The 12,576-nt window shown below is 36.8% G+C and overlaps 1 protein-coding gene and 1 pseudogene across 1 annotated transcript in view; both read right to left on the minus strand.

Annotated features, from left to right (window-relative positions):
* Positions 1-12,576, minus strand: part of LOC110589436 (tyrosine-protein phosphatase non-receptor type 20-like) — a 41,605-nt gene that overhangs the window by 14,116 nt on the left and 14,913 nt on the right. Inside the window, exons 3-5 of the mRNA XM_044916216.1 lie at positions 12,508-12,561; positions 11,657-11,754; positions 9,066-9,175 (exon numbers count right to left, since the gene is read on the minus strand). Coding sequence (XP_044772151.1) covers positions 9,066-9,175; positions 11,657-11,754; positions 12,508-12,561 — 262 coding nt within the window. The remainder of the gene's footprint in view (positions 1-9,065; positions 9,176-11,656; positions 11,755-12,507; positions 12,562-12,576) is intronic.
* LOC123325247 lies at positions 4,122-4,299 on the minus strand (annotated as a pseudogene).

Raw genomic sequence — 12,576 nt, forward strand, 5'->3', positions numbered from 1 at the left:
AGTGTGTCATTTAAAGTCTTTATTTCCTTGTTGATCTTTTGCTTAGATGATCTGTCCATTTCAGTGAGGGGGGTGTTAAAGTCCCCCACTATTATCGTATTGTTGTCGATGTGTTTCTTTGCTTTTGTTATTAATTGGCTTATGTAATTGGCTGCTCCCATGTTAGGGGCATAGATATTTACAATTGTTAGATCTTCTTGTTGGATAGATCCTTTAAGTAGGATGTAGTGTCCTTCCTCATCTCTTATTATAGTCTTTGGTTTAAAATCTAATTTGTCTGATATAAGGATTGCCACCCCAGCTTTCTTTTGGTGTCCATTAGCATGGTAAATGATTTTCCACCCCTCACTTTCCCAATCTGAAGGTGTCTTTGGTTCTAAAATGAGTCTCTTGCAGACAGCATATCAATGAGTCTTGTTTTTTTACCCAATTTGATAGCCTGTGTCTTTTCATTGGGGCATTTGCCCATTTACATTCAGGGTAATTATTGAAAGATATGAATTTAGTGCCATTGTATTGCCTGTAAGGTGACTGTTACTGTATATTGTCTGTGTTCCTTTCCAGTCTATGTTACTTTTAGGCTCTTTCTTTGCTTAGAGGACCCCTTTCAAGATTTCTTGTAGGGCTGGTTTCGTGTTTGCAAATTCCTTTAGTTTTTGTTTGTCCTGGAAGCTTTTTATCTCTCCTTCTATTTTCAATGACAGCCTAGCTGGATATAGTATTCTTGGCTGCATATTTTTCTCATTTAGTGCTCTGAATATATCATGCCAGTCTTTTCTGGCCTGCCAGGTCTCTGTAGATAGGTCTGTTGCCAATCTAATGTTTCTACCATTGTAGGTTACATATCTCTTGTCCCGAGATGCTTTCAGGATTTTCTCTTTGTCTCTGAGACTCGTAAGTTTTACTATTAGATGTCGGGGTGTTGACCTATTTTTATTGATTTTGAGAGGGGTTCTCTGTGCTTCCTGGATTTTGATGCCTGTTTCCTTCCCCAAATTGGGGAAGTTCTCTGCTATAATTTGCTCCAATATACCTTCTGCCCCTCTCTCTCTTTCTTCTTCTTCTGGGATCCCAATTATTCTAATGTTGTTTCGTCTTATGGTATCGCTTATCTCTCGAATTCTGCCCTTGTGATCCAGTAGTTGTTTATCTCTTTTTCTCAGCTTCTTTATTTTCCATCATTTGGTCTTCTATATCACTGATTCTCTCTTCTGCCTCATTTATCCTAGCAGTTAGCACCCCCATTTTTTATTGCACTTCATTAACAGCCTTTTTGGTTTTGACTTGGTTAGATTTTAGTTCTTTTATTTCCCCAGAAAGGGTTTCTCTAATAACTTCCATGCTTTTTTCAAGCCCAGCTAGTATCTTTAAAATCATGATTCTGAACTCTAGTTCCGATATCTTACTAATGTCCATATTGATTAGGTCCCTGGCAGTCAGTACTGCCTCTTGTTCTTTTTGCTGAAGTGATTTTTTCCATCTTGTCATTTTGTCCAGAGGAGAATAGATGAATGAGAGAACAAAATGCCAACAGGGTAAAAATGTCCCCAGGAAATATACACTAAACAAATCAGAAAAGACCTGAAACTGGGGGAAAAGAAAGGGAAAGAAAGAAAAAAGGAAAAGGAAAAGATAAAAACAAACAAAACAAAACAAAAAAAACAGAATATGATCAAATATGATGCATAGATCAGTCCACACACTAGATTTTGGGTGCATTTGGTCTGTGCATTTTGCCTCCCAAAATTTTAAAGAAAGAAAACTTATATATGTACAAAAATAAGGGTAAATACGATGAAGGGATGGAATATGACTGTACAGATGAAAATTATAAAAGATTTTATAAAAGAAATTGATAAGAAGTTGGTTGAAAAAAGAAAGAAGAGGAATTAAGAAAAAAAAAAGGAGAGAATGTGATCAGGCAGGAGACTGGAACAAAGACATACACTAGAGATTTAGGGTATATTTTGGTCTGTTAGAAGAAACTGTATCCCAAAATTTTAAAGAGAGAACAATTTATATATATACCAAAACTAAGGTTAACTACTATGAAGGGATAGAATATGACTCTAAAAATGAAAAATAAAAATGTTTTTTATAAAAGGGATTGATAAGATGTTGGTTGAAAAAGGGAAAAAGAAAAATTTTTAAAAAAAAGAAAATTTAAAAAATTAACTTTGGAAATACTAAAGAATCAGGGGTAAAAAGCCATGAATTCTATGTGCAGTATTCCCCTAGCGCTGGAGTTCTGCCGTTCTCATTGATCAGTAAACTTGGTCTTGGCTGGCTGTTCTCGCTGATCTTCTGGGGGAGGGGCCTGTTGCCATGGTTCCCAAATGTCTTTGCCGAGGCAGAATTGCCCCGCCCTTGCCGGGTCCGGGCTAAGTAATCTGCTCGGGTTTGCTCTCGGGGGCTTTTGTTCCCTGCAAGCTGTCCTTACAGCTTTGGAGGACAAGAGTGAAAATGGTGGCCTCCCAATCTCCGCCCCAGAGGAGCCGAGAACTCGGGGCCCCACTCCTCAGTGTGCCCCCAGAGAAAAGCAGTCAATCACTCCCATCTCCCCGGTCTCCGGCCACACTCCGTGCTCACCTGGCCTATGACTGCTCGTTTCTATCTCTGGCGCCCGACCCTGTGTGGAGTCTCCAAACCCAGCAGATCCCTGCAGTGCACTCCCGCGCTGCTCCTCCCGGGGTAGGAAGGGGAGTCTCCTCAGATCTGCCGCTTGTTGGGTCCCTGCTGGAGGAGCAGTGGCCCGACTGTGCCGTGGATCACAGTTTATGGCAACCCTGAGCTGAGAGCCCACGCCTCGGCTCCGTCTCTGCAGCCGGCTTCCCCGTTCCGATACCTGGGAGCGCTGCTGCACTCAGGCACCCCCGGTCTTTCTGTGACCCCGAAGGTCCTGAGACCACACTGTCCCAGCGAGAGTTCCACCCCCGCTTAGCCACTGGAGCGACGTCCCTCAGCATAGCCGACTTCTAAAAGTTCCGATTTTGTGCTCCATGGCTCTATCACTTGCCAGAAGCGGCCGATGGAGGCCCCTCCCCCGCCATCTATCCTCCCAAATATCGCCTCGGATTCACTTCTCCGCACGTCCTACCTTCCAGAAAGTGGTCGCTTTTCTGTTCAGAGAGTTGTTGCTATTCTTTTCTTCGATCTCCTGTTGAGTTCATAGGTGTTCAGAATGGTTTGATCTCTATCCAGCTGAATTCCTGAGAGGAGACGAAATCCAGGTCTCCTACTCCTCTGCCATCTTGCTCCTCCCCTCGATACAACTAATTCTAATTATCAAGGCGAAATTGGGTTTCTACTAAATAGTAGGGGTAAGAAGGAGTATGTCTAGAATGTAGGTGATCTTATAGAGTGCCTTTACAGTGATTAAAGTCAATAGAAAACTATAACAATTAAATTTAGACTGACTGCTACTAGCTTAGACTTTTCAGGGATGTCTGTTTGTGTCACCCTACCAGACAAGGAACCACAACCAACTGAGGTGCTTGCTGAGGTCAAAGAGAATATGGAATGGGTAGAAGAAAGCATCTACCAGCTACAACCTTGCAACAAGTTGCACAAATGAGGATGTAATAGTTACAGGTAAATCTTTTTCAATATAAATATTTGATATACATATATTAATATATATACCTATAGAAATATAGGTCATATACATTCAAATATATAATTTAGCCAAATATTTTTGTTTTCTTTTACAGGATATTAAGGGGGAGTGTTAATTAGCTGAAGAAGAAAGACATCACTCAAAGACCAAAAAGGAGATTTTTATATCCTCTTTTGACAACAGGGTGAGAGCGTGTTTTCAGTTGCCCACAGGTTAACTGTATCATCATAGATGGAATAATAATGTTTTTATTTGGAGATTAGGTATGGCTTAAAGAGATGTGTATGGGTGCCAAGTTGACAAAACATGGACTGTGGTCATTTTGCAATATGTCAACATGGCTAGGCTGAACTACTTCTCCAAGAATTCTATTTCCCAAATGTTTTCAGTTAAGATGGTTGACAAGAGAGGTTCTTATGTGAGATTTTGGAAGGTGAACCTGAAGCAATAGCCATTTTGTAGTTCACACACACAATAGCTGATCTCCTGACACACCTCATTCTTTACTTAGAAGGAAAAACTTAATATCATAAAATGCCAATATTTCCCAAATGAATATAAATGTCATGCCACTCTAATCTGAATTTCAAAAGGGTTTACGTGGGTATACATGTACCCTAGCAGCATTAAACTGATAAGAACAGATACTACACTTGATCTTAGCCAAAAGGCCGAGAAGCGATCCCCCCCAGCAGCATTATCAACAACAGCCAAATTATGGAATGAGCGCAAATTTATATCGACTGATGAATGGATAAAGAAGATGTGATGTGTATATATATACACAATGGAATATTACTTGGCCATATTAAAAAGAATGAAATCTTGCCATTTGCAATGAAGTGGATGGAGCTAGAGAGTATGATGCTAAGAGAAATAAGTCAGTGAGAGAAAGACAAATACCATATGATTTCACTCACGTATGGAATTTAAGAAACAAGACAAAAGAACATGGGGCAGGAAAGGAGAGGCAAACCAAGAAATAGACTCTTAACTATGTAAAACAAACTGAGGGTTACTGGAGGGGAGGTGGGTGCAGGGATGGGTTAAATAGGTGATGGGTATTAAGGAGAGCATTTCTTGTGATGAGCGCTGGGTGTTATATGTAATTGATGAATCACTAAATTCTACAACTGAAATTAATATTACACTGTATGTTAACTAACTAGAATTTAAATAAAAATTTGGGGAAAGAAAAAAAAAACAAAAAACAAAAGGGTTTACATGGGAATGAACAAAATAATTTAAAACACCATATGTAGCAATAGCCCAAATAGCCTGTAAAATTTTTTGATTGAAATATAATTGATATACAATATCCTATTAGTTTCAAGAGCATAGTGATTTGATATCTTTATATATTATGAGATGATCCCCCATAATAAGTCTATTTACCATCTGTCACCAAAGTTATTACAATATTATTGCCTATATTCCCCATACTTTATATTACATCCCCATGACTTGTTTATTACTGGAAGTCTGTACCTCTTAATCCCCTTTACATTTATTTTTTAAAAATTAAGGGGAAGATATGCCTTTCTAGCTATGACTTACAACTACTATAATCAAAACAGAATAATATATCCACAGGAACAAACAAGACAATCAGTGGAAAAGTTTGGAGAACAGAAAAGGATACAAACATTTTGGGGAACTTAATATGTGATAAATGTATATTTAAATTTAATTGGGAAAAGTGGCTTAGTGAATAGTGCTGGTATAATTGTCTAGTCCATTTTCTACAGGTCTACCATACTTAGCAATTAACAGCAGACAGATTAGTGATCTAAGTAAAAATGAATGAATGAAGGAAGGAAGGAATGGAAATTCTGGGAGAAATTTGAGTATTTGTACATTCTTCCAGTAAAGAACTTTCTAAACATTCTAGAAACCACAGTGGTTATGAAGTCTCCCTTCTTAGGTATGGGGCAGGAAAAGAATTTGTATTTGTCAGACAGACAAGATGTTAGGATTTCCAAAATGTAAAGAGTTCCTACAAAATAATAAGAAAAAAATGGCAAAGGATACAAATATGCAAATGAAAGAGGCTAATAAACAAACAATAAGATACTCGTTCTCATTAGCCATCAGGATAATGTGAATTACAGTAACGAGAAACTGCTATTTTTCATGCATCAGATTGGCAAAAGTTAGGAAAAGGCTTATCTAGTGATGATAAAAATATGGGAAATTGAACCCTTCAAAACAGCTAGAGCAAGAATAAATTGCTCTAACCTTTGGAAAGGAGTCTGATATTATCTATTAAAATACAAAATGAATATATACCTTGACTTACCAAGGGAATCTAACAACAAAAAAAGCACTAGTACATAGGAAATATGTAAAGAATACATGTTGCAGATTAGTAAAGGGAAAAAAGTCAACAGGGGAATGGGTTAATTTACAGTATTTCCAAAAGATGGAAAAGAAGAATTCAGATAAAAAAAAAACCTTAATATCTTGCTGAAGGCTGAATGTGGCCTAGTGTGAGAGCATAGAATTCTGGGAAGCCACAGATACTAGAGAGTTTACAACACCCTTGCAGACTCAACAGGCCTCCAATAGGTGCTCATAAAACAAAAAAGAAAAAAAAAAGTGGACACAGAGCTGGAAATGGAAGGAATTCTTCCCTCAGTGGCACAGGCTTAGAGAAGAGTTACTGCCACTGTGGAAAATGTATAAAGCCCTATTTGGACCTGCCCCCTCCCCAGAGAACAAAAGTCTTCAACTGAAGGAGGACTAGCAGCAAACCCTGTTGTGCACAGGTAGAGAACCAATCCAGTTAGAAAAGGCTAAAGAAAAACACTCTACTCCTGGAGGAAAGGCAGAAAATGGTCCTGAGCTCAGGATCCTATACGATGCTATCACCAGTCTCCTACCACTAAGCAAGGAACAGGAAACCTTCTCCCACAGTAAACCTGCCAAAAATACAAAGCAGAATTTGAATGCCATAGTGAGGAGAGACGGCATCACTAACAAAGCCTCTCCCCTGACAACCAGGAACAGAGAACCTGCCAAAGGGAGAGACTGGACTATGACCACAAAGAAGTCTGCCCTCCTGTCCAGGCCAACCAGCACCAGGCTACCCCTAGAGCAGGGGCATGAGGGTGGGGAAGAGCCCTTCTGAACCACAGGTACACAGGGAAGGCTTCAAGTTCCATTCCTGTTCCATTGACAGGAATGTGAAGAGAAACTCTCTAGCATTGTGGTTGCCACAGTAAGCACAATTTAAATCGTGAGAAATTCTAAATCAATAGTTCACTGTAGGTAATGACAAGCAACACAAAACCAAAATCCAGCTCATGTCCCAAACACACTAAATCAAGAACCTACACTAATGGCCTAGCAGAAGAACAGGCATGATATTTCCAGGCATAAATTCTACTTACCTCAATCTCTACTCTTTTACACCCAACATCAACACCCTATCAAAATTTACAAGACATACAAGAAACAGCAGCAGCAATGACAAAATCACTGTCAAAAAAAAAAAAAAAAAAAAACCAAGGCAATTCTAAAGAAAAAAACTTAGAAATGACCCATGTGTTAAAATCATGAGAGAGGGAATTCTAAATAACTATGATTAATATGTTTAAGCTCTTATGGAAAAGGTGGACAAAATGCATGAACAGATAGGGAATTTGAACAGAGATGGAAATTATAAGATAAAGTCAAATGGAAGTTTTCTCAATAAAAAACTTTGTAGGATGGGTACCTGCATGGCTCAGTCTGCCTTCAGCTCAGGTCATGATCTCAGGGTCCTGGGATCAAGCCCCACACAGGGCTCCCTGCTGAGCCAGGAGCCTGCTTCTCCCTCTCCCTCTTCCCCTAACCCACACTCATGCTGGCTTGCGAGTACACTCTCTGTCTCTCAAATAAATAAATACATACATACATGCATACATACATACATACCTACATACATACATACATACTTTGTAAGAAAGCTAAAGACTGTTTTCAAATGGGCTTATTTGTTAGTAGACTAACAAAGCTGAGGAAAGAGTCAATAAATTTGCAGATGAGTTGATAAAAATTACCTTAAACTGAAACAAAAAGAGAAAAGAGTAGGAGGAAAAAAGATAAAATGCATACAGGTACAGCCTTTTTGGAAAACAGTCTATCAGTTATATACTTATGACTCAGAAATCCCACTCCTAGATATATTTACCTTAAAGAAATGGAAACATAGATTTACACAAAACCAGTATGTGAATGTTTGTAGTGCTTTTATTCATAATTGTCAAAATGTGGAAACACCCAAATGTCCCTCCACTGCTGAATGGATAAACAAACTGGTACAGCCATACAATGGAATACTATTCAGAAAAAAAAAATTAAATACCAACAAAAGCAATTACTCTAAGTGAAAGAAGTGGCACTCAAAAGGCAACATATTTATGATTCTATTTATATGACACTTTGGAAAAGACAAGACTAACAAGAACAAACAAAATCAGATTACTGGTTGCCAGGTGCTGGTGGTGGGATGAGGGGATGACCAACTACAAAAGAGCATACTAGAAATATGAAGTGTGAAGGAAATGCACTGTATCTCGATGGTGGTGGTAGACCTTTGTCTAATCTCACAGAACTGTATGCTAAAAGGATGAATTTTACCATATGTAGATTATACTTCAGTATTTAAAAAGTATTTTCTTGTAATCTATTTTTGTGTCAGACCTGTATTTTAATAATTACACAGTTTGAGATTGCCTTAATTAGATTTGACATTTTCCAAATTTAAAAAAGTCATTAGAGAAGATGATTCTGGCACTTGATCTAAGGTTGAAATGCATGATCTCTATAATCCTCTCTAGCTCCAAGGTTTTTTGAGGTATGGGATTCCCCAACCTCACACACACAAACTTTACATATATAGAAATTTATATGTTTTTATATTTATAATTTTTATAATTTATATATGTATAAATCTAGATATGTTCATGGTTATATTTATGTTTACACTATATACAAATATAAATATACACACATAATTTTGAATATTCTTCAGTATTATGATTTTTTATACATATTTGTATTTTCTTTTTTCCTTACAACATATGTGTAATCAAAAAAAACGTTCCTATTTTACTTATAAAATATATACTGTGCAAGAAATTAAGAAAATGAGGAAGGAGGTCATATGCTAGTCTATACAAATCTGTAATTCCTAGTATAAGAAAATATAAATAGCTCATTTTATTAAATTAACATGTTTGATGTATTAAAATATTTAAAGAAAGGGAGAAATTTGCCCTTATGAAGGTGGGGTGTGGAGCATTTTCTTCATTCTTAAAAAAAAAACCCTAGGAAACCCTGCTTTCCCCATCTAAAAAAGTTTCTCTTAGCTCTTTCCTGCATTCATATTAGAAATTTCTTTGTTCATACCTCTGAAATATAGCCTCTTCAAGAATATGCTAATAGAAAGAGGATGAAGTCTTACCAGGAAGCTGAGGAGGGACGGTCTGGGATGGCCCTGCAAGCTCTTCATCTTCACTGCTCCACTTTTCTCTTAGAAAGGAGCCACCGGGGGCCAATAGGCTCTCACTCTCACTAGAAAAGAAATTTATGTATTTGTTCATGGTTTCAAAGAATATATACATTCATGAAAGAATCTCTGATAATCTATATTAATTATTCAGTTGACATTCATCTCCATTTTAGCTCAGCTACGTACTTCTGTTGTCAGCCCTTGGAGTTGGCCCACTTCCAGAGATCATTCCCAAGTCCCAACGTCTGATCACAAACTCCATCTCTTCCCACATTTGCCTGGCTTGCAAACTAGCCATCTTGGATCAACTAGCCTCCTTTACCTCAGCTGTGGGGAAAAAGTACTGAGGTCACTGGGGTTTCCAATATCAACAGAAAGCCATCTGGAAAACACTGGTATGTCCCTGTTGAGTTTCCTCTACCTTCCTTCCACGGCAGCTAATTCTGAACCACCATCCTCATGTAGACCCTATCTTAATTCTCTGCCTTTGTAAAAATGTAGCCCCTTCTAGAAAATCTAAGTTAGAAAGCAAGAACACGTTCAACTTACTTTTTTAAAATGTGTACTTAGATACATCAACATTTTCAATTATTCCTTACTTTCTCCCTGATCAGAATTAATCCTTCCATATTCAACTCTGTGCCTTCTGTCTCCTAGACATTTTTTCTAAAATTATCTTTTCTTATATATATAATTAATCTCCCCATGTACAAATTCTTCCATAACATAAGAATACTTGATTCTCCCTGATCTTAAAAATAGACACCCTTTTCAACTTTCTCTTAGCAGATTTTTCTTTCAAATACTAGCCACACTCTCTGTCTGTTCCTTTCCAGCTTCTCACTATTCCGTTTACTTGTTGCACTTTCATCTGCACCCCTACTTAACAGAAGCCTCCTAATGTGATTTCTGGTTCTAATCTCCAATGTCTAGAGAAAACTCTCCCTAAATTCAAATTTAATTCTACCTGCACACCAACTTCAGGAAAAACCCAGGTCCCTCACAGAAGTTTAAGTTACTGGCAATCTGGCCCCTTCCTACTTTTTCATCGTCAGCCCTACTAATCTCTTTTGTGCATCTTATGCTTTAACCTTAACAAAATAAATGCCTTTTTCTTTTGCTTCCATGAGTCATTTCAAGTTTCTTATTCTTTCTCCTTCTCATCTTTTTTTGGATTACTATAAATATCTAATTGTTCCCCATTTCTTGCCAGATATCATCCACCTTGCTACCCGCCATCCTCTTCCTAGACGGGTAGATAGATATATGCATTAATACAAGAAAAATTCCATCTGTACTTCCTTTTAATTCTAACAAACTGACTAAAATATGCACTCCTTGGTTTCACGTATAGCAAGTTCCTTCACACTCTGGCCCACATTATATTTTTGGCTCTACCTCTTATCTTCTCAAGCTTCCTGGCATTCCAATTCACAGGTACCCTACAGCTCTTAACACATAACATTTCTCACCATTAATAAGATATTTTCACAACTTCTTATCTTTGTTCAAACTTCTTCCCCAAGCTTGACATTTTCTCCCCTCCCTTTTCCCCTGCTAGATTTCTACTTATTTAAGATCCTAAATCCAACCTAAATATTTTTTATTCAAAGAAGCTGGTGAGAAACTCTCCCCATGCATATTTCTGTCTTCTGTATTCACAATCCTTGGACTTTGGCTCTATAATACTTACTACATTGTATTTAAATTTGTCTTTTACATATATGTTTCCCTAATTAAACTATAAACTAAAGGGCAAGAACTGTGTAATATTTTGCATTTGTATACAGTGCTTAGTATATAATTAGCATCTAATAATTGGTCTATACTATTAGCATATAATAGGATCTGAAAATGCCTTTTGAATTATTTTTTGTTCACTTAATGCACTTTTGAAAGTTGTATATGCAAGTTTTATACTATATACATTATTATGCGGTGCTATTCCAGTGACTACAGCTAATATTACTTGTAAATCTCTATGGAAATATGGCTCATTAAAATGTTCTCTTCTTTGATATGATTTTGCATATAACACCTAAATTTGAACATTTTATAAGCACGAATGTTATTGTTTTTGTTTTTCTAATGGAAATTTATTTTCTCTTGGTTCTTTAAATGTTTTCATATATAGTGCCAAGAATTCACCATGCTAACAGTTCTACTGTTTCTAGCACATTATTTTCTTTCTTGGAAACCTATATAATTTCTAGTAGAATTAATTGTGTCCTGTGCTTTACCTTACCTCAAGTATACTGCCCTCTCCATAGCTCCCAACACATTTACAAAGACTCTGGAACTGTATAATTCTTGAGATGACAGAGACATTAAATTCTTTAGGAGTATCTTCTTCTTGTGTTAATACCATATTTATGAGATCATAAATACATCCAATTTCCAGCCAAATCAGGTTGTACTTACTACAAAGAGTTATCTCTTGAGAAACTAATCAAACATTTGAGGGCCATTATTCACTGTCTCCACTGACAGAGCTATGAGCATGAATAGACAGAAAGCTCACTAAATAAGCATATTGGTTATACCTTTCTGTAGCATCTTTAAAAAGATCATCGTAATTACTGCGTTGGAAATTCTGAACAGAGCGGTTTACTTTCCCTGAGCTATCTGCATTTTCCAAAACCTACGGGAATAAGAAAGAAAAGAAAATTATGGCTATGATTTTAAGAATGTATAGTTTAAAAGAAATATGATTTCTATAGCTTCTTAAAAAGAGTAATAAAGTCTTCAATAATAGAATTAAAACCACAATCACAGTCAGTGTGATTTTCACTTCTAGAAAATCACCTGAAATGTATTGCTCCCCATTAAATATTTTACAATCTGTCAAAACAGAGTATAAAGTACTATGCACACACAAGTGAATTTTTATTGAATCACTCAAGTTATTTTCCAAAAGTTGATAAAAATAAGCTTCATTTTCAATTAAAAAAAAACTTATCATTGTAGCCCAGAGAAGACTCTTATAATGAGTACTTATCACATTTGGTTTACTGTAAATACAAAATTCTTAGCACTATCTTTATTTTAGTTCTTATATAATCTAAGCACTAAGACAGTAATTCTGTCTCTGCCATGAGATTTTGTACTGCCCCATAGACTTCAGTCCATTCTGTTGCATTCAGAGTCCTGCATAATTAAAAAAAAAAAATTGAGTGTAGAGGGGGAAAAAAATCACATTAAAATAAAGATTCAGTAATTCTGCTTCAATTAATCCATTCATTTGACAATTCTTTTCTGAGGACCTAGTATGCACAGATAGTGCCCTAAGTGCTATGGATAAAACAATGAACAAGAGAGGTGTGTGTTCTGCCCTTGCAGAGCACATATATTCTCATGAGGAGAAAGAAAATACACAAGCAAACATACAAATTACACCTGGTGGTGTTAATGCAGTAACAGAGTATGGTGATACGTAACTGCCCTGTACCTAAAAGACAAAAGG

The sequence above is a fragment of the Neomonachus schauinslandi genome, chromosome 6 (genome assembly GCF_002201575.2).
Source record: "Neomonachus schauinslandi chromosome 6, ASM220157v2, whole genome shotgun sequence".
In the NCBI taxonomy this organism is placed as follows: Eukaryota; Metazoa; Chordata; class Mammalia; order Carnivora; family Phocidae; genus Neomonachus; species Neomonachus schauinslandi.